The 26584-nt window shown below is 48.3% G+C and overlaps 2 protein-coding genes across 3 annotated transcripts in view; both read left to right on the top strand.

Moving 5' to 3' along the window:
- serpinf2b (serpin peptidase inhibitor, clade F (alpha-2 antiplasmin, pigment epithelium derived factor), member 2b) overlaps nt 1-8369 on the top strand; it is a 75813-nt gene extending 67444 nt beyond the window's left edge. The window contains exon 8 of the mRNA XM_048557349.1: nt 7920-8369. Within this exon, the coding sequence (XP_048413306.1) occupies nt 7920-8251 (332 nt within the window). The 3' untranslated portion in view covers nt 8252-8369. The remainder of the gene's footprint in view (nt 1-7919) is intronic.
- A 7529-nt stretch (nt 8370-15898) lies between these two features.
- LOC125464453 (pigment epithelium-derived factor) overlaps nt 15899-26584 on the top strand; it is a 28420-nt gene continuing 17734 nt past the window's right edge. Inside the window, exon 1 of one of the 2 annotated variants that reach the window (XM_059655228.1) lies at nt 15899-16300. The gene's annotated coding sequence lies outside the window, so the exon portion shown is untranslated. Of the gene's footprint in view, nt 16306-26584 lie in introns of both variants that reach the window. The other variant, XM_059655229.1, reaches the window with a different exon arrangement.

The raw sequence follows: 26584 nt of genomic DNA, 5'->3' as shown, positions 1-26584 counted from the left end.
GTGTGAGAGTCTGTGTGGGACAGAAGGGTGAGTGAGTGTGAGAGTGAGTGTGTGTGAGTGTGTGACTCTGTGTGGGACAGAAGGGTGAGTGAGTGTGTGAGTGAGTATGTGTGAGTGTGAGAGTCTGTGTGGGACAGAAGGGTGAGTGAGTGTGAGAGTGAGTGTGTGTGAGTGTGTGAGTGAGTGTGGGACAGAAGGGTGAGTGAGTGTGTGAGTGAGTATGTGTGAGTGTGAGAGTCTGTGTGGGACAGAAGGGTGAGTGAGTGTGTCTGAGTGTGAGAGTCTGTGTGGGACAGAAGAGTGAGTGAGTGTGTGAGTGAGTGTGAGAGTCTGTGTGGGACAGAAGGGTGAGTGAGTGTGTGAGTGAGTGTGTGTCAGTGTGAGAGTCTGTGTGGGACAGCAGGGTGAGTGAGTGTGTGAGTGAGTGTGAGTGAGTGTGAGAGTCTGTGTGGGACAGCAGGGTGAGTGAGTGTGTGAGTGAGTGTGTGTGAGTGTGAGAGTCTGTGTGGGACAGAAGGGTGAATGAATGTGTGAGTGAGTGTGTGTGAGTGTGAGAGTCTGTGTGGGACAGAAGGGTGAGTGAGTGTGTGTGAGTGTGTGAGTCTGTGTGGGACAGAAGGGTGAGTGAGTGTGTGAGTGAGTATGTGTGAGTGTGAGAGTCTGTGTGGGACAGAAGGGTGAGTGAGTGTGTGAGTGAGTGTGTGTGAGTGTGAGAGTCAGTGTGGGAGAGAAGGATGAGTGAGTGTGTGAGTGTGAGAGTCTGTGTGGGACAGCAGGGTGAGTGAGTGAGTGGGTGTGAGTGTGAGAGTCTGTGTGGGACAGAAGGGTGAGTGAGTGTGTGAGTGTGAGAGTCTGTGTAGGACAGAAGGGTGAGTGAGAGTGTGAGTGAGTGTGTGTAAGTGTGAGAGTCTGTGTGAGACAGCAGGGTGAGTGAGTGTGTGTGAGTGTGAGAGTCTGTGTGGGACAGCAGGGTGAATGAATGTGTGAGTGAGTGTGTGTGAGTGTGAGAGTCTGTGTAAGACAGAAGGGTGAGTGAGTGTGTGAGTGAGTGTGTGTGAATGTGAGAGTCTGTGTGGGACAGAAGGGTGAGTGAGTGTGTGAGTGAGTGTGTGTGAGTGTGTGAGTCTTTGTGGGACAGAAGGGTGAGTGAGTGTGTGAGTGAGTATGTGTGAGTGTGAGAGTCTCTGTGGGACAGCAGGGTGAATGAATGTGTGAGTGAGTGTGTGTGAGTGTGAGAGTCTGTGTAAGACAGAAGGGTGAGTGAGTGTGTGAGTGAGTGTGTGTGAATGTGAGAGTCTGTGTGGGACAGAAGGGTGAGTGAGTGTGTGAGTGAGTGTGTATGAGTGTGTGAGTCTGTGTGGGACAGAAGGGTGAGTGAGTGTGTGAGTGAGTATGTGTGAGTGTGAGAGTCTGTGTGGGACAGAAGGGTGAGTGAGTGTGTGAGTGAGTGTGAGAGTCTGTGTGGGACAGAAGGGTGAGTGAGTGTGTGAGTGAGTGTGTGTCAGTGTGAGAGTCTGTGTGGGACAGCAGGGTGAGTGAGTGTGTGAGTGAGTGTGTGTGAGTGTGTGAGTCTGTGTGGGACAGAAGGGTGAATGAATGTGTGAGTGAGTGTGAGAGTCTGTGTGGGACAGAAGGGTGAGTGAGTATGTGAGTGAGTGTGTGTGAGTGTGAGAGTGTGTGTGGGACAGAAGGGTGAGTGAGTGTGTGAGTGTGAGAGTCTGTGTGGGACAGAAGGGTGAGTGAGTGTGTGAGTGTGAGAGTCTGTGTGGGACAGCAGGGTGAGTGAGTGTGTGTGTGTGAGAGTATGTTTGGGACAGCAGGGTGAATGAATGTGTGAGTGAGTGTGTGTGAGTGTGAGAGTCTGTGTGGGACAGAAGGGTGAGTGAGTATGTGAGTGAGTGTGTGTGAATGTGAGAGTCTGTGTGGGACAGAAGGGTGAGTGAGTGTGTGAGTGAGTGTGTGTGAGTGTGTGAGTCTGTGTGGGACAGAAGGGTGAGTGAGTGTGTGAGTGAGTATGTATGAGTATGAGAGTCTGTGTGGGACAGAAGGGTGAGTGAGTGTGTGAGTGAGTGTGTGTGAGTGTGAGAGTCTGTGTGGGACAGAAGGGTGAGTGAGTGTGTGAGTGAGTGTGTGTGAGTGTGTGAGTCTGTGTGGGACAGAAGTGTGAGTGAGTGTGTGAGTGAGTATGTGTGAGTGTGTGAGTGTGTGGGACAGAAGGGTGAGTGAGCGAGTGTGTGTGAGTGTGAGAGTCTGTGTGGGACAGAAGGGTGAGTGAGTGTGTGAGTGTGTGAGTCTGTGTAGGACAGAAGGGTGAGTGAGAGTGTGAGTGAGTGTGTGTGAGTGTGAGAGTCTGTGTGAGACAGCAGGGTGAGGGAGTGTGTGTGAGTGTGAGAGTCTGTGTGGGACAGCAGGGTGAATGAATGTGTGAGTGAGTGTGTGTGAGTGTGAGAGTCTGTGTGGGACAGAAGGGTGAGTGAGTGTGTGAGTGAGTGTGTGTGAATGTGAGAGTCTGTGTCCGACAGAAGGGTGAGTGAGTGTGTGAGTGAGTGTGTGTGAGTGTGTGAGTCTGTGTGGGACAGAAGGGTGAGTGAGTGTGTGAGTGAGTATGTGTGAGTGTGAGAGTCTGTGTGGGACAGAAGGGTGAGTGAGTGTGAGAGTGAGTGTGAGAGTCTGTGTGGGACAGAAGGGTGAGTGAGTGTGAGAGTGAGTGTGTGTGAGTGTGTGACTCTGTGTGGGACAGAAGGGTGAGTGAGTGTGTGAGTGAGTATGTGTGAGTGTGAGAGTCTGTGTGGGACAGAAGGGTGAGTGAGTGTGGGAGTGAGTGTGTGTGAGTGTGTGAGTGAGTGTGGGACAGAAGGGTGAGTGAGTGTGTGAGTGAGTATGTGTGAGTGTGAGAGTCTGTGTGGGACAGAAGGGTGAGTGAGTGTGTCTGAGTGTGAGAGTCTGTGTGGGACAGAAGAGTGAGTGAGTGTGTGAGTGAGTGTGAGAGTCTGTGTGGGACAGAAGGGTGAGTGAGTGTGTGAGTGAGTGTGTGTCAGTGTGAGAGTCTGTGTGGGACAGCAGGGTGAGTGAGTGTGTGAGTGAGTGTGAGTGAGTGTGAGAGTCTGTGTGGGACAGCAGGGTGAGTGAGTGTGTGAGTGAGTGTGTGTGAGTGTGAGAGTCTGTGTGGGACAGAAGGGTGAATGAATGTGTGAGCGAGTGTGTGTGAGTGTGAGAGTCTGTGTGGGACAGAAGGGTGAGTGAGTGTGTGTGAGTGTGTGAGTCTGTGTGGGACAGAAGGGTGAGTGAGTGTGTGAGTGAGTATGTGTGAGTGTGAGAGTCTGTGTGGGACAGAAGGGTGAGTGAGTGTGTGAGTGAGTGTGTGTGAGTGTGAGAGTCAGTGTGGGAGAGAAGGATGAGTGAGTGTGTGAGTGTGAGAGTCTGTGTGGGACAGCAGGGTGAGTGAGTGAGTGGGTGTGAGTGTGAGAGTCTGTGTGGGACAGAAGGGTGAGTGAGTGTGTGAGTGTGAGAGTCTGTGTAGGACAGAAGGGTGAGTGAGAGTGTGAGTGAGTGTGTGTAAGTGTGAGAGTCTGTGTGAGACAGCAGGGTGAGTGAGTGTGTGTGAGTGTGAGAGTCTGTGTGGGACAGCAGGGTGAATGAATGTGTGAGTGAGTGTGTGTGAGTGTGAGAGTCTGTGTAAGACAGAAGGGTGAGTGAGTGTGTGAGTGAGTGTGTGTGAATGTGAGAGTCTGTGTGGGACAGAAGGGTGAGTGAGTGTGTGAGTGAGTGTGTGTGAGTGTGTGAGTCTTTGTGGGACAGAAGGGTGAGTGAGTGTGTGAGTGAGTATGTGTGAGTGTGAGAGTCTGTGTGGGACAGCAGGGTGAATGAATGTGTGAGTGAGTGTGTGTGAGTGTGAGAGTCTGTGTAAGACAGAAGGGTGAGTGAGTGTGTGAGTGAGTGTGTGTGAATGTGAGAGTCTGTGTGGGACAGAAGGGTGAGTGAGTGTGTGAGTGAGTGTGTATGAGTGTGTGAGTCTGTGTGGGACAGAAGGGTGAGTGAGTGTGTGAGTGAGTATGTGTGAGTGTGAGAGTCTGTGTGGGACAGAAGGGTGAGTGAGTGTGTGAGTGAGTGTGAGAGTCTGTGTGGGACAGAAGGGTGAGTGAGTGTGTGAGTGAGTGTGTGTCAGTGTGAGAGTCTGTGTGGGACAGCAGGGTGAGTGAGTGTGTGAGTGAGTGTGTGTGAGTGTGTGAGTCTGTGTGGGACAGAAGGGTGAATGAATGTGTGAGTGAGTGTGAGAGTCTGTGTGGGACAGAAGGGTGAGTGAGTAGGTGAGTGAGTGTGTGTGAGTGTGAGAGTGTGTGTGGGACAGAAGGGTGAGTGAGTGTGTGAGTGAGAGAGTCTGTGTGGGACAGAAGGGTGAGTGAGTGTGTGAGTGTGAGAGTCTGTGTGGGACAGCAGGGTGAGTGAGTGTGTGTGTGTGAGAGTATGTTTGGGACAGCAGGGTGAATGAATGTGTGAGTGAGTGTGTGTGAGTGTGAGAGTCTGTGTGGGACAGAAGGGTGAGTGAGTATGTGAGTGAGTGTGTGTGAATGTGAGAGTCTGTGTGGGACAGAAGGGTGAGTGAGTGTGTGAGTGAGTGTGTGTGAGTGTGTGAGTCTGTGTGGGACAGAAGGGTGAGTGAGTGTGTGAGTGAGTATGTATGAGTATGAGAGTCTGTGTGGGACAGAAGGGTGAGTGAGTGTGTGAGTGAGTGTGTGTGAGTGTGAGAGTCTGTGTGGGACAGAAGGGTGAGTGAGTGTGTGAGTGAGTGTGTGTGAGTGTGTGAGTCTGTGTGGGACAGAAGTGTGAGTGAGTGTGTGAGTGAGTATGTGTGAGTGTGTGAGTCTGTGTGGGACAGAAGGGTGAGTGAGCGAGTGTGTGTGAGTGTGAGAGTCTGTGTGGGACAGAAGGGTGAGTGAGTGTGTGAGTGTGTGAGTCTGTGTAGGACAGAAGGGTGAGTGAGAGTGTGAGTGAGTGTGTGTGAGTGTGAGAGTCTGTGTGAGACAGCAGGGTGAGGGAGTGTGTGTGAGTGTGAGAGTCTGTGTGGGACAGCAGGGTGAATGAATGTGTGAGTGAGTGTGTGTGAGTGTGAGAGTCTGTGTGGGACAGAAGGGTGAGTGAGTGTGTGAGTGAGTGTGTGTGAATGTGAGAGTCTGTGTCCGACAGAAGGGTGAGTGAGTGTGTGAGTGAGTGTGTGTGAGTGTGTGAGTCTGTGTGGGACAGAAGGGTGAGTGAGTGTGTGAGTGAGTATGTGTGAGTGTGAGAGTCTGTGTGGGACAGAAGGGTGAGTGAGCGAGTGTGTGTGAGTGTGAGAGTCTGTGTGGGACAGAAGGGTGAGTGAGTGTGTGAGTGTGAGAGTCTGTGTAGGACAGAAGGGTGAGTGAGAGTGTGAGTGAGTGTGTGTGAGTGTGAGAGTCTGTGTGAGACAGCAGGGTGAGGGAGTGTGTGTGAGTGTGAGAGTCTGTGTGGGACAGCAGGGTGAATGAATGTGTGAGTGAGTGTGTGTGAGTGTGAGAGTCTGTGTGGGACAGAAGGGTGAGTGAGTGTGTGAGTGAGTGTGTGTGAATGTGAGAGTCTGTGTGGGACAGAAGGGTGAGTGAGTGTGTGAGTGAGTGTGTGTGAGTGTGTGAGTCTGTGTGGGACAGAAGGGTGAGTGAGTGTGTGAGTGAGTATGTGTGAGTGTGAGAGTCTGTGTGGGACAGAAGGGTGAGTGAGCGAGTGTGTGTGAGTGTGAGAGTCTGTGTGGGACAGAAGGGTGAGTGAGTGTGTGAGTGTGAGAGTCTGTGTAGGACAGAAGGGTGAGTGAGAGTGTGAGTGAGTGTGTGTGAGTGTGAGAGTCTGTGTGAGACAGCAGGGTGAGGGAGTGTGTGTGAGTGTGAGAGTCTGTGTGGGACAGCAGGGTGAATGAATGTGTGAGTGAGTGTGTGTGAGTGTGAGAGTCTGTGTGGGACAGAAGGGTGAGTGAGTGTGTGAGTGAGTGTGTGTGAATGTGAGAGTCTGTGTGGGACAGAAGGGTGAGTGAGTGTGTGAGTGAGTGTGTGTGAGTGTGTGAGTCTGTGTGGGACAGAAGGGTGAGTGAGTGTGTGAGTGAGTATGTGTGAGTGTGAGAGTCTGTGTGGGACAGAAGGGTGAGTGAGTGTGAGAGTGAGTGTGTGTGAGTGTGTGACTCTGTGTGGGACAGAAGGGTGAGTGAGTGTGTGAGTGAGTATGTGTGAGTGTGAGAGTCTGTGTGGGACAGAAGGGTGAGTGAGTGTGAGAGTGAGTGTGTGTGAGTGTGTGAGTGAGTGTGGGACAGAAGGGTGAGTGAGTGTGTGAGTGAGTATGTGTGAGTGTGAGAGTCTGTGTGGGACAGAAGGGTGAGTGAGTGTGTCTGAGTGTGAGAGTCTGTGTGGGACAGAAGAGTGAGTGAGTGTGTGAGTGAGTGTGAGAGTCTGTGTGGGACAGAAGAGTGAGTGAGTGTGTGAGTGAGTGTGAGAGTCTGTGTGGGACAGAAGGGTGAGTGAGTGTGTGTGAGTGTGAGAGTCTGTGTGGGACAGCAGGGTGAGTGAGTGTGTGAGTGAGTGTGTGTGAGTGTGAGAGTCTGTGTGGGACAGAAGGGTGAGCGAGTGTGTGAGTGTGAGAGTCTGTGTGGGACAGAAGGGTGAGTGAGTGTGTGAGTGAGTGTGAGAGTTTGTGTGGGACAGAAGGGTGAGTGAGTGTGTGAGTGAGTGTGTGTGAGTGTGAGAGTCTGTGTGGGACTGAAGGGTGAGTGAGTGTGTGAGTGAGTGTGTGTGAGTGTGAGAGTCTGTGTGGGACTGAAGGGTGAGTGAGTGTGTGTGAGTGTGAGAGTCTGTGTGGGACAGAAGGGTGAGTGAGTGTGTGAGTGAGTATGTGTGAGTGTGAGAGTCTGTGTGGGACAGCAGGGTGAGTGAGTGTGTGAGTGAGTGTGTGTGAGTGTGAGAGTCTGTGTGGGACAGAAGGGTGAGTGAGTGTGTGTGAGTGTGAGAGTCTGTGTGGGACAGAAGGGTGAGTGAGTGTGTGAGTGAGTATGTGTGAGTGTGAGAGTCTGTGTGGGACAGAAGGGCGAGTGAGTGTGTGAGTGAGTGTGTGTGAGTGTGAGAGTCTGTGTGGGACAGAAGGGTGAGTGAGTGTGTGTGAGTGTGTGAGTGTGAGAGTCTGTGTGGGACAGAAGGATGAGTGAGTGTGTGAGTGAGTGTGTGCGAGTGTGAGAGTCTGTGTGGGACAGAAGGGTGAGTGAGGGTGTGAGTCAGCATGTGTGAGTGTGAGAGTCTGTGTGGGACAGAAGGATGAGTGAGTGTGTGAGTGAGTGTGTGTGAGTGTGAGAGTCTGTGTGGGACAGAAGGGTGAGTGAGTGTGTGAGTGAGTGTGTGTGAGTGTGAGAGTCTGTGTGGGACAGAAGGATGAGTGAGTGTGTGAGTGAGTGTGTGTGAGTGTGAGAGTCTGTGTGGGACAGAAGGGTGAGTGAGTGTGTGAGTGAGCATGTGTGAGTGTGAGAGTCTGTGTGGGACAGAAGAGTGAGTGAGTGTGTGAGTGAGTGTGTGTGAGTGTGAGAGTCTGTGTGGGACAGAAGAGTGAGTGAGTGTGTGAGTGAGTGTGTGTGAGTGTGAGAGTCTGTGTGGGACAGAAGGGTGAGTGAGTGTGTGAGCGAGTGTGTGTGAGTGTGAGAGTCTGTGTGGGACAGAAGAGTGAGTGAGTGTGTGAGTGAGTGTGTGTGAGTGTGAGAGTCTGTGTGGGACAGAAGAGTGAGTGAGTGTGTGAGCGAGTGTGTGTGAGTGTATGAGCGCGTGTGAGAGTGAGAGCGGGAGGTCAGCCTTGTTGTATCTGATGGAGTTTGCCCTGGTCTGAGCTGCCTGAAGCCTCCCCCAGTCTAACTGCTCCTCTCCTGCTCCCTGCTGTCACAGGCCTTGGCAAACTGTTCTTGAACCCAGACCTGCGCAGGATCTCGCCCATGCCCCTGGTCGTGTCCAGTATGCAGCATAAGGCAATGATGGAGCTGAAAGAGGAGGGAGTACAGGCTGCTGCTAGCACAGGCATTGCCATCAATCGCTCCTTTATGAAGTGTACCATCAACAGGCCGTTTTTCTTCATCATCCGCGATGATATCTCTGGAATTCCCATCTTCCTTGGGACTATCAAAGACCCAAAACCACAACTTCAAACTGGAACCCATGAGAAATTGGTGGTAAACCTTGAGAAAATGAGAAATGTAGAAACAGTGATAAATCCCAAGTGAGATCTCAGCGATAGGGTCCACTGGTGGGATCTGATGGTAGCGTCTGGTGTCAGTCCAATCTGATGACATCAGGTTGGAGATTTTTTTTAAACAAATGAATAAACAATAATTCACACTGTCTCCTGATTTGCTCCAATTATTTTCCCATGAAGTTGTGGAGCTGAATTGAATCTTGGACCCTGGTTCGATATGTGTAATGTGGGTTGATATTCAGGAAGTACATTGATGATATTGAGTCGGGTGTGACTGTATCTATAGCATGTCCCTTAGTCTTCATCACAAGGGCATTTGTGTTCACAAGATATCTTGCTGGAGCTGGATGAGGCCTCGGTGAGGCCATGCCTGGTGGGTAGATGAGGTAATGGTGAGCTGGTAAAAACTAACAGAACTGTGGACGCTGTAAATCAGGAACAAAGGCAGAAGTTGCTGGAACAACTCAGCAGGTCTGGCAGCATCTGTGAAGGTAAAGTAATGTTTCGGGTCCAGCGACCCATCCTCAGAACTGACCTGAAACATTATTGTACCCTCACAGATGCTGTCAGACCTGCTGAGCTTTTCCAGCAACTTCTGTTTTTGTAGTTGTTGTTGAACAATGTGCTGCTCATAGCATGTGACATGAATATTACAGAGCCCCAAACTAATGTTCTGGGGCTTGACTTCAGGTCCCACCATGCAGATGGTGTGAAATTAAAAGCTGGCCTAATGGTGACAGTGTAAACATTGACAATTGTTAAATCTCACCTAGTTCACTAATGCCCTTTAGGGAGGGAAAGCTGCCATCCCTACCCATTCTGGCCCATGTGTGACTCCAGACCCACAGCAATGGGATTGGCTCTTCACTGTTCTCAGGGCAGGTGGGGAATGGGCAATAAATGCCGGCCTAACCAGCATGAACAAATAAAAATGAGATCTGTTCTCCTCCACCAAGAAAAGATCTAGTTGCTGTTGACAGAGTACAACAACGGTTCCACAGCAAGCCAATGTCTGGGGTAGTGGGACTGACCCATGAGGAGATAGCAAGCAGTTTGGGCTGTAAAACCTGGAGTGCGGAAGATGGATCAGTGACCTCGTTGATGCAGTTTTCGTCATCAGTGTGACAGAGTGAGTGCAGGAAAGCTGCTTCTGTTCGCACCCCCCTTCCCACTACATGGACAAGAAACAACCAGTAACCCATTCCACTGCAGGAGACAGTCAGGTGGCCAACCAGACTGACCCTAGTGGGTTTGAAGTACCCTTTGGGAGAGAGAGGCAAAAAGGTTCAAGGGGGCCGTTTCTGAGCTTCTGAAAGTGCAGTGACCAATGATGGAGTGATGAGAATTGTAAATTTCCAGAAAAGGGTGGAGGATGCTGGTCGAACAGAAGGAGGACAGAAACTAGAGAAGCATTAAACCAGTTGCCAGCTGTTTCCCATCTCCCAGGATTTCAATGCGGTATCTTTCAATTATCACAACTTGAAAAACTGACTGATTCTCAAAGCCCACTCCCTAGTGCCTCTAGAGTCATCACAGAAAGTAATGATTTAATCAACTCTCGCAATGAGTCTGATTTACTGCCTGATAGTATCACGGTACTGAGATAAACCAACCACAATCCTGCACCTACCAGGAGCTACTATTTATCACAAATAGGTGCATTCTAATATCAAATATACAGTTATGAACTATCACCATATGGTTATACCAGTTAAAAATGTAAGTCTCTTTTAAGTCCCAATACACTCACATAGCAACAAACAAAAAAGACATTGGTTTTATGGATGGAGCAGAAAACCAGAGAAACACAGTTCAATAGCATCAATCCACATCTCTCTGATGAAGGGTCTAGGCCCTAAACGTCAGCTTTTGTGCTCCTGAGATGCTGCTTGGCCTGCTGTGTTCATCCAGCTCCACACTTTGTTATCTTGGATTCTCCAGCATCTGCAGTTCCCATTATCTCCAATCCACAGACAGTCGTTTGTTTAGATTTTCCTTTGGTTTGTCAAGATTTATTGTTATTTTGTCTATTTTCTGCAGGTCTTTCAGTTCTTCACGGAGGTACAGGATTATTGGTACACTAATTTAGTCCCTTGCTTACTAGAAAAAGGGAACAGGCTATAACAACCAGTGAGAGAAAAACAACTGGCTTTCATCAAGCTTCAGGTATTGTTACTGCAGAGAGAGAGTGACATACACATCACCTCCTGTTCCAACAGTCCAAAGGCTTCTGCCTGTACTATTTACATCTCCAAGATGTTCAGCCACCAAGAATCAATTAGAGGGTTGTCATCAGACTGGTGATCTCTGGTATTCATAACTGGTTTGAATTGTACAAACCAATCAGCTACTTGTTGCTGGCCAGATCTCTGCATACAGCCCCTGGTGATGGCTGTCTACACACAACTTCCCTCACTACATGAATAAACAGTCGTATAAACACCACCTAATTTGTTTTGGTTACTTGTGTTTAGAAGTACAGCAATTCTTTCTACAGTCCTAGGTTTTAAAACAGTCCTTTTTCCATTTCAGTCTGCAATCAAAAATACAGGAAATAAAATGAGAAGGTCAGTAGGTACTGTTTGCTCTCTCGGGGAATATTGAAAACTCACAGCCACTATCCCAGGATGTGGAAGTTCTGGGCAATTTGTTCCCTGTCTGTCAGCCAATGTCTATTTTACAACCAGCATCATAAAATGTTACCTGTTTCATTGTCCTTTCTTGGATCTTGTAGTGCAAACTAACTGTGTTTCCTATTTTGCAAAGTGACTACATTTCAAAGTACTTCATTGGATTTAAATTGCTTTGGGACATCCTGGACTAGTGAAAGGTGCCATGTAAATGTAGACTGTGTCTGTGCCCATGGGGCATTCTTAATGGGACAGAGTGAGCACAGCTGGAAGAATGAGTACAGCACAGAGCAGGGGCTGTGCCTGTCATGTACAGGTAGTATCACACAGGTTCCTGAACAGATTGGTCTGCACCTTTAAGGGCACCACCACGTGATGTTCCAGTAAAACTGCAGCTGCCTGACCTTCAGTCATTGCCTCTGTGTATTGGAGATATGTGTGTTCAGTCAGTCAGAGAGTTATGTGTGTCATGTACAGGAACATCAGCGATGGGAGAACCCAGAGATTGTGTGTAAGCTTGTGGCATTTCAAAAGGTCCCAACCATAAGCTCATATGTGGTGGGCCCTGACCAGATCACATTAATAGTGGAGTTTGACACATGACACTGCATCATGTTGGCAGCCAGTGCCCATTTGAAGGCAGCGGCGTTCAGTTAGCTCTAAAAAGTGATGAATGTAGTGGCAGAGGTGAAGCCTTTATCTTCTGATCAGCTCTAGCCCATCATCTGCCTGAGGTCAGGGCCGTGGTTATTTGTGAACAACTGAGACAGAGTGCTACAGCACATAGTGCAGAACAGAAACTCAAGTGAGAAGGAACATCTTTGAGAAGGAAAGGCAAGCTACAGATAGTCTAATTCAAAACGTGTCATTTTAAAAATGCATTTGGTAATTCCAATTTGTTGAACTGGTCCTTGAATGACGTACAGCCCAAACACTAAAACAGACTTTTCCCACATTTAAAAGGACACACCTTTGTCAATATGTCAGTCATTTCCACAATCCTGTTTCTAGGATTCATGGAAATGTTACAAAGTCCTGTGTGATATCACTGCCCTCAGCCTGGCCTGAACTCCCAACTCCATGTAGTGACCTTTAACAAAACAAAAGAGAGAATTTTTAAAAAAATCAAGCATTACTCTGTGATACAGATCCTTGTACTGACAATTTTAAAGAGCACAAAGAACACAAAACAGTGAAAAGTAAACATTTAACCATGGATTGGCACTCCATTGACATACTGTCAAACTCTCTGCTATTTGGAAAAATAATTCACCTTTATTTCCTGAAATTAGCTGTACAAAATGACAATCAGTCAAACTTCTTATTGCTTTGAGAAATGATTGAATAAGAGCTAAATCCTCTGGTATTTCTAATCATATTTCTATCAAATTTCCAGATTTTAAAAGATGGGCTTAAAATTTGAGTTAAGCCAATGTAGACAATGGACCAGTTGACAGGGAGGTTTTGAGTGAAAAGTCTGAAATGGGATTTCACCAGAGCTGACTCAGTTGAAGGCTCATGGAAATACACTATGCCACTAAATCCTTCAGAAAGAGCCTTCTGAACAACCCTAATTATACAGCCATCCAGTACAGGAGAGACCCTTGGCCCACTGAGTCTGTACCACCAAAAATATGCTACAACCTACACTAGTTCCACATTCCCACACTAGGCCCATAGCTTAAACGTTATAACACTTCAAGTGCTCATGCAAGTACTTTTTAAAAGTTGTGAGGTCTCCCACCTCAACTACCCTCCCAGGCACTGCATTCCAGACCCCATCACACTCTGGGTGAAAAGATTTCCCTTAAATTCCTTCTAAACCTCCTGTCAGTTATCTTAAATTTATGCCCAGAAAGAGCATGTCATTGACCCACTGCTAGAGGCAACTTGGAAACAGTTGTAACTGGCCAACAACATCATCTGTTGCATGACCTTTCAACCCAACAATTTGACGGCAGCTCAGTGGATCAAATCTTGTGTGTTGTGTGGCTTGTCTCTTCCAAAGTGTCCAATGTTTTGTGGCACGTGCACGGGGGCATTGGGCAGAAATTTATGAGAAATTGAAACCCCCAGAGAAGCGCAAAGAGAAGCGGTACATGAAGAGTTAACCAAGGAACAATGATGTCAAGGATGTTTCCTGGCTTCCGTCTATAGCAGGAGTACCCCAAAGGTATTCACCATGTAACAACTGACAGACCCCAATCAGAGCGTACGCACTGTCACCATAGCAACCTGCCAACTGTTGGGTTGTGTGGCTGGAAAAGGGGGAAATGGAATTCAATCCAGAGAAATGTGAAGGGATAATGGGAACTGCAGATGCTGGAGAATTCCAAGATAATAAAATGTGAGGCTGGATGAACACAGCAGGCCAAGCAGCATCTCAGGAGCACAAAAGCTGACGTTTCGGGCCTAGACCCTTCATCAGAGAGCCCTCTGATGAAGGGTCTAGGCCCGAAACGTCAGCTTTTGTGCTCCTGAGATGCTGCTGGGCCTGCTGTGTTCATCCAGCCTCACATTTGATTATCTAGAGAAATGTGAATTCTGCCAGGCTGGGGAGAGCAGGCAGAGCAGTGCTTATTGAGGTGGGAAGACAGGGTGGTGGATGTTGAAATGCAAGTTCACAGGTCCCCACAGGCCGATAAGGCGATAAAACAGGCAGTTAGAACATTCCTTCGCCGGGGGCAGGGTAGGCTATTCCGTGTAAGAGCAGGAATGTACTATTGGAATGATATAAGAAAGCGGTTAGGTCACAGTTGGAGGTTTGTGTACAGTTGTAGTCATCACATCAGAGCATGACTAAAACTGGTGGAGAGAGAGTACTGACATTTACAACAAGACTGTCAGGGGGTGAAATGTATAGCTCTGATGAAGCTGGCTGGATCGCCTCGCTTCCGGCTTTCCTTCGCAGTGGAGTGTACATGGGGTCGAGTTGTATGTGTTTGTTGTTGGTTTTCTTCGTGGAGTTACCAGGCTTTTAGGAACTCCCGAGCCTGTCTCTGCTTTGCTTGTCCCGGGATCGCTCTCCTTATCATGAATCACCAAGATCCCGGGACAAGCAAAGCAGAGACAGGCTCGGGAGTTCCTAAAAGCCTGGTAACTCCACGAAGAAAACCAACAACAAACACATACAACTCGACCCCATATACGAAGGAAAGCTGGAAGCGAGGCGATGCAGCTCAACGGGCCCCAGAGTTTAAAAACCGGGCGGGAGAATGCTTCATCGGAGGCTGCACGGAGGATGTTAGCCAGCACGGTAACGGAACCGCTGCAGAATAATACACCAGCTCGGCGAGCCAGCCAGCCACAACACCCACAGCCCGAGTTACAGATCCACTCCAAAACCTTAGAGCTCTGATGAAAGTTTGGACAGGTGAAGGTTGTTCTCCATAGAACATGGGTGACTTAATGAAGATACAAAGTAATGAATACTTTGCAAACAGTGACGGGGAAGACGTGTTTCCACCGGCAGAGGGGTCAGTTAGCAAGGTGGAGAGATTTAAAACAATTGGTGGAAAGTAACACTGATACATGACAAACAACCTCTTTACCTGGGATGGTACCGGGCACCTGGGACGGTACCGGGAACCTGGACGGTACCGGATACCTGGGACGGTACCGGGTACCTGGGACAGTACCGGGTACCTGGGACGGTGCCGGGTACCTGGAAGGTACTGGGTACCTGGGATGGTACTGGGTACCTGGATGGTACTGGGTACCTGGGACGGTGCTGGGTACCTGGGACGGTACTGGGTACCTGGGATGGTACTGGGTACCTGGATGGTACTGGGAACCTGGGACGGTACTGGGTACCTGGGATGGTACTGCGTACCTGGGACGGTGCTGGGTACCTGGATGGTACTGGGGACCTGGGACGGTACTGGGCACCTGGGATGGTACTGCGTACCTGGGATGGTGCTGGGTACCTGGATGGTGCTGGATACCTGGGACAGTACTGGGTGCCTGGGACGGTACTGGGTACCTGGGACGCTACTGGGAACCTGGGACGGTTCCGGGTACCTGGGACGGTGCCAGGTACCTGGACGGTACTGGGTACCTAGGATGGTACTGGGTACCTGGGATGGTACTGGGAACCTGGGATAGTACTGGGTAATGGGATGGTACCGGGTACCTGGACGGTACTGGGAACCTGGATGGTACGGGGTACCTGGGATGGTACTGGGAACCTGGGATGGTACTGGGAACCTGGGGTGTACTGGGTACCTGGATGGTACTGGTTTCAATAAATAACTGGAATTACGAATCTAATGATGACCATGAACCCACTGCCAGTTGTTGGGGAAAAAACCCATCTGGTTCACTAATGTCCTTTAGGGAAAGGAACTGCCATCCTTACCCGACCTGGACTACAGGTGACTCCAGACCCACAGCAATGTGGTTGACTCTGAACTGCCCTCTGGGCAATTAGGGATGGACGATAAATGCTGCCTCGCCAGCAACACCCTCATCCCATGAATGAATAAAGGAAAAAAAATGCCTTTACTTAATTTGAGGACTCTGGTTTGAGACTCAAGTTGCTCTACCTCAAACTCAATTTGAAAATCTCTCATGTTGTGATCACTATTGCCCAAAGAATCATACCTACTTCATTCCACATTCCAAATCTAACACTAGTCTGTTCCAGGGAAGGTTATGCAGTGAGAAACAATCCCTGATGCAACTGGTTACTATCATTAATAAACTTCAAGATATCTGTCTCAACAAGAACTTGCCTTTTTGTGGTGTCTGTGATCTAACTATTGGGTTCTACCCAGACCACATCACATCGCAGAGGATCACAGTGGATCAGACGGTACCCCTGGAGAGAACGTGAGCTCATTTCCCACTCTAGATGACTCTTCATCAGCGCTGATGGGAAATGTGGAGGGGGGGCGACATTTCTGCTATAGTGGGCTGTGGGTGTGCGCGGTGTGCCCAAGGTGGTACCATCTCCCTCACTGGGTGCCACTCTGCTGAAAACTCCCCCCCCCCCTCCCGTCCTGCTGGCACTGCCAGGGTGAAGGGCTGGAGGATTTCACTGATCCTAGGGGCCCACGGATTCCCCAGCCCGTTTTCCACACGTTAGATCTGTCGCCATACAAAAGCACTCGGAAAGGCAAGTGCTGAATTTCTCTGAGTGTGATTCCAGCAAGTGAACATGGCCCGTTAGTTTCTCGGCATTTCTTTGTGGCTCGCTTTGCTGGTGCCTGCGTGGACAGGAAGCAGCTTCTCAGTGTCTCTGGGATCCCGGGAGATCAAACCCATTCCTGCTGTCAGCCACGTTGCTGTGCGGAGATCCGCTAAAAGCTCAGACAGCCTCAAAATCGGCTCCAGAAACATCCCGAAGCTCCGACGTCAGCACAAATATTTACCCAGGGCTTGGGGCTGTTGCCTGGAGGCTGACAAACCGTTTTCACTTTGCAAAAAGTCCGTGTGAGCTGAGGCAGGTAAGGTGTGGAACAGTTTTACTGTGAAATTACTAGGGGCAGAGCAGGGATCTAGCGGAACCGAGGTTCTGTAGCAGAAAGCTAAGAAACATTTCAAAACCTTTTACAAAACCCGTGCCGTTAGGATGGAGCAGAACACTGTCGCTTCAGTTGGTGACGATTTTAACCAAAACTCCATTGAGATAAATGTTGGAGGGACAACATTTCAACTCATTGTGACTATCAGATCAAAGTGAGGATGAAAATCCCTGGCACAGTGTATAATGGGGATAGTTGGAGAAGGGAACAAAAACAAAGTTGCTGGAGAAGCTCAGCAGGTCTGGCAGCATCTGTGAAGGAGAAAACAGAGTTAATGTTTCAGGCCTGGTGACCCTTCCTCAAATGGAGTAGGTGCCCACTACAGCTTGGATTTGAGGACAGCAGAAACTGCCTGCATTCATATAGCACCTGTCCCAAATAATAAAAGTTGCCAAAGTGCTTCACAGGAACTTTTAATCAAACTCATGGTATTTTTTGTGACAAGTCTCAGGACAGTTTGAATGTGTCCCAAACTTCTAGAAAACTAACAACTGGGGACCGTTCTGTTTGGTATTAGCTGGTTTGCCAGCTGCTGTCTTTGTGAAACGTTCAATTACGATTGATTTAGAACAGCTCAAAATTGCGGTCTCATTGGGGAGACGTAAAACTATCATCTGGCAACAAGGTTATTATAAACTTCTGAGAATAACAACGAAAAAAATGTCCATGAATGCTTCAAAAAGAAAAATACTAAAGACTTTCATTTCAAACAAAACAAAAACCAACTCTCCCAGGAATCTTAATTCCTGAAGACATTGCTGAGCAATTTACAGCCTGAGAACCCAGGATCATTGGGGTTCATACTGACTGGAAAGAGTTTGGATTCATTAGGATTCTGACCAGTGAGAGTGAACATGAAGGGGTTTGATTCAGTGACTGCCTTTGACCAAGTGTGATATCAAGGACCCTGAGAAAATTGAAATAATGGGTATTGGGGCCAACTCTCCAGTGATTAGAGTCATCTCTGGCTCATAGGAAGATGGTTGTGGTTGTTGGGGGGTCAGTCACCCCAGCTCCAGGACATCCCTGCAGGAGTTCCTCAGGGTAGTGTCCTTGGCCCAACCATCTTCAGATGCTTCATCAATGACCTTTTCTCCATAAGGTCAGAAGTGGGGATGTTCGCCGATGATTGCACAATGTTCAGCATCATTTGTGACTCCTCAGATACTGAAGCAGCCCATGTTCACATGCAGCAAGATCTGGACAGTATCCAGGCTTAGGCTGACAAGTGGCAAGTGACGTTCATGCCACACAAATGCCAGGCTAAGACCATCACCAACAGGAGACAATCTAACCACCGCCACTTGACATACAATGGTGTTTCCATCACTGAATCCCCCAACATCAACATCCTGGAGGTTACCATTGATCACAAACTCAACTGGACTCCCCACATTAACAGAGTGGCTACGCGAGCAGGCCAAAAGCTGGGAATACTCCAGCAAGTAACTCCCCTCCTGACCCCAAAGCCTGTCCACTGCCTACAAGGCACAGGTCAGGAGTGTGATGGAATACTCCCCAATTGCCTGGATGATGCAGCCCCAACAACACTCAATCAAGGAGTTTGACACCATCCAGGACAAAGCTGCCTACTTGATAGGCACCACATCCACAAGCATTCACTTCCTCTATCACTGACACTCATTAGCAGCAGTGCGTACTATCTACAAGATGCACTGCAGAAATTCACCAAAGATCCTCAGACAGCACCTTCCAAACCCACAACCACTTCCATCTAGAAGGACAAAGGCAGCAGATACATGGGAACACCATCCCCTCCAAGTTCCTCTCCAAGACACTCACCATCCTGACCGGGAAATATATCGACGTTCCTTCACTGTTGCTGGGTCAAAATCCTGGAATTCCTTCCCGAATAGCATTGTGGGTCAATCCAAAGCAGGAAGACTGCAGCGGTTCAAAAAGGCAGCTCACCCCCACCTTCTCAAGGGGCAACTAGGGACGGACAATAAATGCTGGGCCTAACCAATGAAGCCCAGATCCTGTGATTATGGCTGAATGAAGTATAATGGGTTTTCAGGGATTCGATGGTAAGTGAGTGAAAGGGAAAAGAATGCGATTCCCGTTTGATCGGATGTAGAATGTGGCTCAGGTATTTCAGATTGTCAATCCAAGTTATCCACAATCATTTTTAGATCTTCCAAAATTTGCTACAAATATACGAGCTTCTTATCAAACAAAATATTTGAAAAACTAAAACATTTAATTGATAAACTAATACGTTTAATCGATCGAAATTAAGGGAAGGGTTGATGCGTACATACAGGAGACACACACACACTCTCTCACACACACTCGTTCTCACACACACACATATGCACACACACACACACACATACATACGCACAAACACACATACACACACACACACTCGTTCTCACACACACACATACGCACACCCGCATACACACACACTCTCGTTCTCACACATACGCACACACACAAACACACACGCACGCACACACAAATATACGCACACACACACATGCACATACACACACACAAACATACACACACATATACACACACACACACAAACAAACACACACACATATACACACACACACGCACACGGACACGCACACACACACACACATGCAAACAAACAAACACACACCCATATAATATATATTTATAACTATAAATAGACTGAACGCTCCCATGTCCCCAGCAGACAGCTGTTATATCACACTCCCTCTGGGTGTGGTTTTATTCTGATGAAGGAAGAGCAGATTGTTCAGTATCACTTTTGGAGATCTCAAACTGCAGAGTTTAAGTTGGACCAGTCTCGTGATTGCATCTCTCTGACTGGTGCTGGTTACTGTTTCCACTGGGGGGAGTGTGGGGGCTGGGGGGCTGTTAATCCCCTCGATTAACAATTGTACCAATGTTCACGCCTGCAGCCAGCAGGAAGATGGAGACCAGGAAGCCTTAGGGTGGGCCTCAGCCCGGGAGAGTGAGGGGTGAAAGTGAGAGGTGAGAGTGCAGTGTCAGGGCCAGGATTCTGTAAGACGTCCAACTCTCTCAAGGCAAGATGTGAGTGTAGTAAAGTGGGCCGAGCCATGTCAGTGCTGCTCTTTCTGAAGTGGAGGTGCCAGTGATGGACTGGAGTGGACAAGGTCAGAAACCACACGCCACCAGGATATAGTCCAACAGGGTTATTTGAAAACTCTAGCTTTCAGAGCCACGCTCCTACTTCGGGTGTTAGTGAGAGAGGTGATAGCAGACACAGGATTTATAAGTAAAAGATCACACCACTGATGAGGATGAATTAAACAAACCTAAGATGCTGTTAAATCTTTAATCAGTTTAATCAGAAGGTTTGAATTGATTAATATGTATGCGAAAATCCTCAAATTCCTTTCACATCACTGACCTGAGAGAAGGAAAGATTTTATCAGTGTATAGGAAAGGTGACAGTTTAGGTCAGACAATGTGTGTTAGGTGTGAGAGCTTGTTTAGAATCCAAGATAACAAGGTGTGGAGCTGGACGAACGGGGCAGGCCAAGCAGCATCAGGAGGAGCAGGAAAGCTGATGATTTGGGTCTAGACCCTTCATCAGAAATGGGGGAGGGGAAGGTGGTAGTGAAACAAGTTGGGAGAGAGGGGGAGGCAGATAGAAGATGGATAAAGGAGAAGATAGGAGGAGAGGAGACAGACAGTTCAAAGAAGCGTGGATGGAGCCAGTAAAGGTGGGAGGGGATAGGTCAGTCCAGGGAGGACAGACAGGTCAAGGGGGCGGGATGAGGTTAGTAGTTAGGAAATGGGGTTGGGGCTTGAGGTGGGAGGAGGGGATAGGTGGGAGGAAGAACAGGTTAGGGAGGCAGAGACAGGCTGGACTGGTTTTGGGATGCAGTGGGGGGAGGAGAGATTTTGAAGCTGGTGAAGTCCACATTGATACCATTGGGCTGCAGGGTTCCCAGGCGGAATATGAGTTGCTGTTCCTGAAACCTTCGGGTGGCATCTTTGTGGCACTGCAGGAGGCCCGGGGTGGACATGTCGTCTAAGGAATGGGAGGGGGAGTTAAAATGGTTCGTGACTGGGAGGTGCAGTTGTTTATTGCGAACCGAGCGGAGGTGTTCTGCAAAGCGGTCCCCAAGCCTCCGCTTGGTTTCCCCAATGTAGAGGAAGCCACACCGGGTACAGTGGATACAGTATACCACATTGGCAGATGTGCAGGTGAACCTCTGCTGAATATGGAAAGTCATCTTGGGGCCTGGGATGGGGGTGAGGGAGGAGGTGTGGGGGCAAGTGTAGCATTTCCTGCGGTTGCAGGGGAAGGTGCCGGGTGTGGTGGGGTTGGAGGGGAGTGTGGAGCGAACAAGGGAGTCATGGAGAGAGCGGTCCCTCCGGAAGGCAGACAAGGGTGGGGATGGAAAAATGTCGGGGTCAAATTGTAGATGGCGGAAGTGTCGGAGAATGTTTGTGCTTTGGTTTGGAGTCAGACTGGTTTTATTTCTAAAGTAGGAATTTATAAAACACCACATTGACTGACAGTGTATAAATTGTGTGATTTTTGAACAAAATAGAATGTATCTGCAAGTACAGATTCACACTACAGCTGTGTGCGTGTGTGTGTGTGTTGGCGGGTGCGTGTGTGTGTGTGTGAGAGAGAGAGACAGTGTTTGGGCTTGGGAGACTGTGTGTGAAAGCTTGTGTGTGTGCATGCGAGTGTCTATGAGTGTGTATGTGTGTGGGAGTGAGTGTGGGAGAGTGTGTGTGTGTTTCTGTGTGTGTGTGTCTGTGTGTGTGTCTCTGTGTCTGTGTCTGTGTGTCTATGTGTGTGTGTATGTGTGTGTGTCTGTGTGTGTGTGTGCGCGCGCACGCACGAGAGAGAGAGAGAGTGTGTGCGTGCAAGAGAGTGTGCGTGTGTGTGCGTGTGTATGCAAGAGAGTGTGTGTGTGTGTGTGAATGTGTGAATGTGTGTGTGTGTGTGTGTGTGTGTGTGCACGTGTGTGCGTGTGTGTGTGTGTGTGCACGTGTGTGCGTGTGTGTGTGTGTGCACGAGAGAGTGAGTGTGTGTGTGTGTTCGAGAGTGTGTGTGTGTGTGTGCAAGAGAGTGTGTGTGTGTGTGAGTATGTGTGTGCGAGAGAGGTGTGTGTGTGTGCACGAGAGAGAGTGTATGTGTGTGTGTCTGTGTGTGTGTGTGTGTGTGTGTGTGTGCGCGCACGTGAGCGCTTATGTGTGTGTGTGCATGTGTGAGTGTGCGTGTGGGAGAGTGTGTGTGTCTATGTGTGTGTGAGTGTGTGTGTGCATGTGTGTGAGTGTGTGTATGTGTGTGTGTGTGTGTGTGCGCGTGTGTGTGAGTGTGTGTGTGCACGAGAGAGAGAGTGTGTGTGTGAATGTGTGTGTGTCTGTGTGTGTGTGTGTGCATGTCTGTATGTGTGCGTGTACGCATGTGTGTGTGTGTGTGTGTGCATGTGTGTGTGTGAATGCATGTGTATGTGTGTGTGCCTGTGTGTGTGTGTGTATGTGTGTGTGTGTGTGTGTGTGTGCCTGTGTGTGTGTTCGTGTGCGTGTGTGTGTGATTGTTTGAGTGTGTGTGTGTGTCTGTGAGTGTGTGAGTGTGTGTGTTCGTGTGTGTTTGTGTGTTCGTGTGCGCGCACGTGTGTGTGTGTGTGTGAATGCGTGTGTATAAGTGTGTCTGTGTGTGTGCCTGTGTGTGTGTGTGTGTGCCTGTGTGTGCGTGCGCCTGTGCGTGTGCGTGTGTGTGTGCGCCTGTGTGTGTATGTGAGTGAGTGTGTGTGTGTGTGTGTGAGTGTGTGTGTGCGTCTGTGTGTGTGTGTGTGTGTGTGTGAGTGTGTGTGTGTGTGTGTGTGTGTGTGTGTGCGCCTGTGTGTGTGTGTGTGCGCCTGTGTGTGTGTGTGTGTGTGTGTGTGTGTGTGTGTGAGTGTGTGTGTGTGTGTATGTGAGTGAGTGTGTGTGTGTGAGTGAGTGAATCACAGCAAACAACCCAGCCTTCAGGACACATCGACCACAGCACCACACAACCCTGCCATGGCAACCTCTGTGAAACATCTCAGATCAACGACGTGGACACTACCCTCACACGTGGGAGCACCACCCACCGCGTACACGGCAGGTACTCATGTGAATCAGCCCACGTTGTCTATCTCAGACGCTGCCCCAAGGCGTGGTTTCTTGGTGAGACCGTGCAGGCGTAATGACAAGGGATGAATGGACATTGCACAGCGATCACCGGACAGGGATGTGCCCTCCCAGTGGGGGAACACTTCAGCGGATATTCATCAAGGATATTTGACCTCAGATCTTTGGGTAAACATCCTCCAAGGCATACTTTGGGACACACAACAGCACAGAGCTATTAGCCAGGTTTGGTCCCCATGAGGACAGCCTCATCTGGTATCTTGGGTTCGTGTAGCACTATATGTAACCCCACTATCTACACACACACACACACACACACACACACACACACACGTATACACACACACATACATACATACACACACATAAACTCACACACACACAGACGTTTACTTCTCCCTCACGTACACAGACATGCACACACACAAACACACACACACACATAAACCCACAGGCATATATAAATCTATGGTGTGAATCTGTACTTGCAGATACGTTCTATTTTGTTCAAAAAGCAGACAATTTATAGACAGGCAGTCAATGTAGCGTTTTATAAATTCCTACTTTAGAAATAAAACCAGTCTGACTCCAATCCAAAACACAAACAGATTCTAAACAAGGTCTCACACCTAACACTCATGTCAGACCCAGGAAGACACCTCATCCTTACCCTGATAAATCTTTCCTTCTCTCAGGTCAGTGATGTGAAAGAAATTCGGGGATTTACACATACATATTTATCTATTAAAGCCTTTTAACTGATTAAACATTTTAACAGCATCTTAGGTTTGTTTAATACATCAGTGGTGTGATCTTTTACTTATAAATCCCGTGTCTGCTATCACCTCTCTCACTAACACCCGAAGTAGGAGCGTGGCTCTGAAAGCTTGTGTTTTCAAATAACCCTGTTGGACTATATCCTGGTGGCGTGTGGTTTCTGATCTTTCTGAAGTTAACACCATGAACTGGAAATCAAACAGGCCCCGAGAGCTTCATGCAACAAATGTATTTATGGAAAGTTTTGAACTTTAGCTAACTGCAGGAGGCAGAGACATGTATAAACCATGAAGAATAGAAACTGAGATTTAAATCTAAATTTTAACTGGCATTTAGTTTCTGTTTAATCCTGAATCTTTTCCAATGGATTTTCAGGCTGAAACACTTATATTTTCATTACAAACACTGTTTGATCATTAACTCAGTTATTTTGTTCAAGCTGTAGCCCCTGACCAAACGGTGAATGGTCAGTGAATTGTGAGGATCAGAGAGTAAGGACATTGGAATATTACAGCCTGAGCGTGTGTATGATCAGGTTCACTCTGGCTTACCGTTTAGCAAGGAGGCTCAGACTATGGGCATGACAACACAACTTCACCAGACTGATACAAAACTAGAAAAACGGTCTGCTGTGCGAATCTCCATCAGAGATCACGGGACTCGAAATATAAGTTTGTGTTCCCTTCACACAAGCTGCCAGGCCTGCTCAGTCTCTGCAGCAACTTCTGTTTGTGCTTCAGATTTCCAGCGTTTGCACTTCTTTGTTTTGTTCACCGGATTGATAGTGGGTGGAAAGGGTTACATTATGAAGATGATATGAATTAGACTGGGTTTGTATTCCCTTGAGTTTGGAAAGGTGAAGGGTGGGACATTCCTAAAACAATATGAATTTGGAACATCAGTGTGCCATTTGGCACTTTGAGATGGTGCCAGGGACCCAGGTTTGATTCCAGCCTCGGGCGACTGTCTGTGTGGAGTTCGCACATTCTCCCTGTGTCTGTGTGGGTTTCCTCCGGGTGCTCCGGTTTCCTGCCACAGTCCGAAGGTGTGCAGGTTAGGGTGGATTGGCCGCGCTAAATTGCCTGTAGTCTTCAGGGATGTTTAGGTTGGGTGTGTTAGACATGGGAAATTAGGGGTAGGGTAATGGGTCTGGGTGGATGCTGTTTGGAGGGGTGGTATGGGCCTGTTGGACCGAATGGCCTGTTCCCACACTGTAGGGACTCTCTGATACCTGTCACAGTGATTCTGACTGATCCTGTTGTTAGTTTGAATTCTGCGCTCCCCCACTCCCACTCCACCTGGCTCCCTGCCTCAAAAGAATCTCTTTACCCTAGCTTTAGAAAATATTCAATGCTCCACCTTTACCACCCTCTGAGGTAGACTGTTCCTTCCCACTGAGAAAACAAAAATCCCCTCATCTCCTTCCTAAAGGCTGGTCCCTGATTTGAAAACATTGCCCCGTTTGGCTCAGCACTGACCCACAAAATGAAACATCCTTCCCACATCCACCTTGTCAAGACCACTCAGACACTCAAATCAAATCACCCTTACTATAAGGCCAAAAATGTAGGAACAGGAGTAGGCCATTCAACCATCTGTTTCCTTCACCATTCAATGAGATTATGGCTGATCTGATAATTCTAATCTCTACTTTCCTGCCTTTTCGCCATAACCCTTGACTCTCTTACAAAGAAATTTTTATTTAGTAATGTCTGCTCCTACATGTTATGGTCTTATCCTTACTTTTGTGTTCAATCCCTTTTGCAATAAAGGATAATATTTCATTAACCTTTTCAGTTACTTGCTGTGCCTGCAAACTAACTTCTGTGACTCAACACCTGTATCCACCTGCCCCCTGGAATTCTGCAGTCACTCCCTGTCCCACTGCTTTGTTTTCTCTCTGCCAATGGGAACAACTTCACATTTTCCCACATGGTCCTCCACCTGCCATACTCACTCACCCAATCTAATCCATTTTATTCATCCTTATATTCACTTTGCAACATCCTTTCCTCCCAATGTGTATGCCTTTGACCCAGTGTCCTTCCTTTCAAACAGAAAGTAAAATTCAAGCAGATTGTGGTCGCTGTTCCTTTCAGGTGTCTATTCTGAGGTCACCTGTGTATCCTGTCTCTTTACCAAGTCTAATATCATCTGCTGTCCGGCTGGTTCCAAACTCTATTGCTCTAAAAAAACTCACTTGAAAGTATTTTATGAACTTTTATGAACCTCAGACTGCCATTTCCGATCTGATTTATTCTGTTTAAGTTATTATTGCTATTATTATTATGGTATTATTATTATTGCTGTCCTTTTGTAACAGTTGAGGTGAAGAAATGCTGTAGTGTCAGTGGATGTTAGTGAGGAATCAATGCTCTGATGTTGGAGATGGTGATTGTGAGTGGAATTGGAACTTACACAGCCTTATCTATATCGGGACTCTCTTCCCCCCCTCCCTTTACCAGAGGTGTCTTGAACTAGATCTGCTGGCCCTTGCTTATCTCTGGCTGTGACGCTCAGTGAGTGAGCAGTGATCAGTCTGGCTCCAGCTCAGTTATGTAAACATGACCTTAGAGCTGAAGGTTGTGCAATGTCTGGGTCAGTGTCCACGTTCCTGGAGCGCAGCCTGGGGCCTGAGGCAGTGAAAAGGCAGGGCAGCTGGCTCACCAGGACACATTTAGCTGCTGAGGTTCAGCACACAATAACAGTCATGGTAATTCTTCTTCAGACTCCTTCAGCTGGTGAATTTGCGTCTGGGCTGTTGTAATATCTAAGGTTAAGATAGAAATAGTTCCTGCTAGACACTCTCAGTAATGTCAACATTACACAATCGATCTCTGTAAAGCAACTTAAACCTGAGGCTCCACACTGCCCTCCAACCCCACCACACCCGGCACCTTCCCCTGCAACCGCAGGAAATGCTGCACTTGCCCCCACACCTCCCCCCTCACCCCTATCCCAGGCCCCAAGATGACTTTCCATATTAAGCAGAGGTTCACCTGCACATCTGCCAATGTGGTATACTGCATCCACTGTACCCGGTGTGGTTTCCTCTACATTGGGGAAACCAAGCGGAGGCTTGGGGACCGCTTTGCAGAACACCTCCGCTCGGCTCGCAACAAACAACTGCACCTCCCAGTCGCAAACCATTTCCACTCCCCCTCCCATTCTTTAGATGACATGTCCATCTGTTTACTGTTTAGCTAACCCTGTGCTGTCCCTGTCCCGGGCACAGTTCAGTTGGTCATTCACCGCTGCATCATAACTGAACCATTTCAACTCCCCCTCCCATTCTCTTGATGA

This window comes from Stegostoma tigrinum, chromosome 27, assembly GCF_030684315.1.
Source record: "Stegostoma tigrinum isolate sSteTig4 chromosome 27, sSteTig4.hap1, whole genome shotgun sequence".
NCBI classification, from domain to species: Eukaryota; Metazoa; Chordata; class Chondrichthyes; order Orectolobiformes; family Stegostomatidae; genus Stegostoma; species Stegostoma tigrinum.
This window is presented reverse-complemented; position numbering and strand designations above follow the sequence as displayed.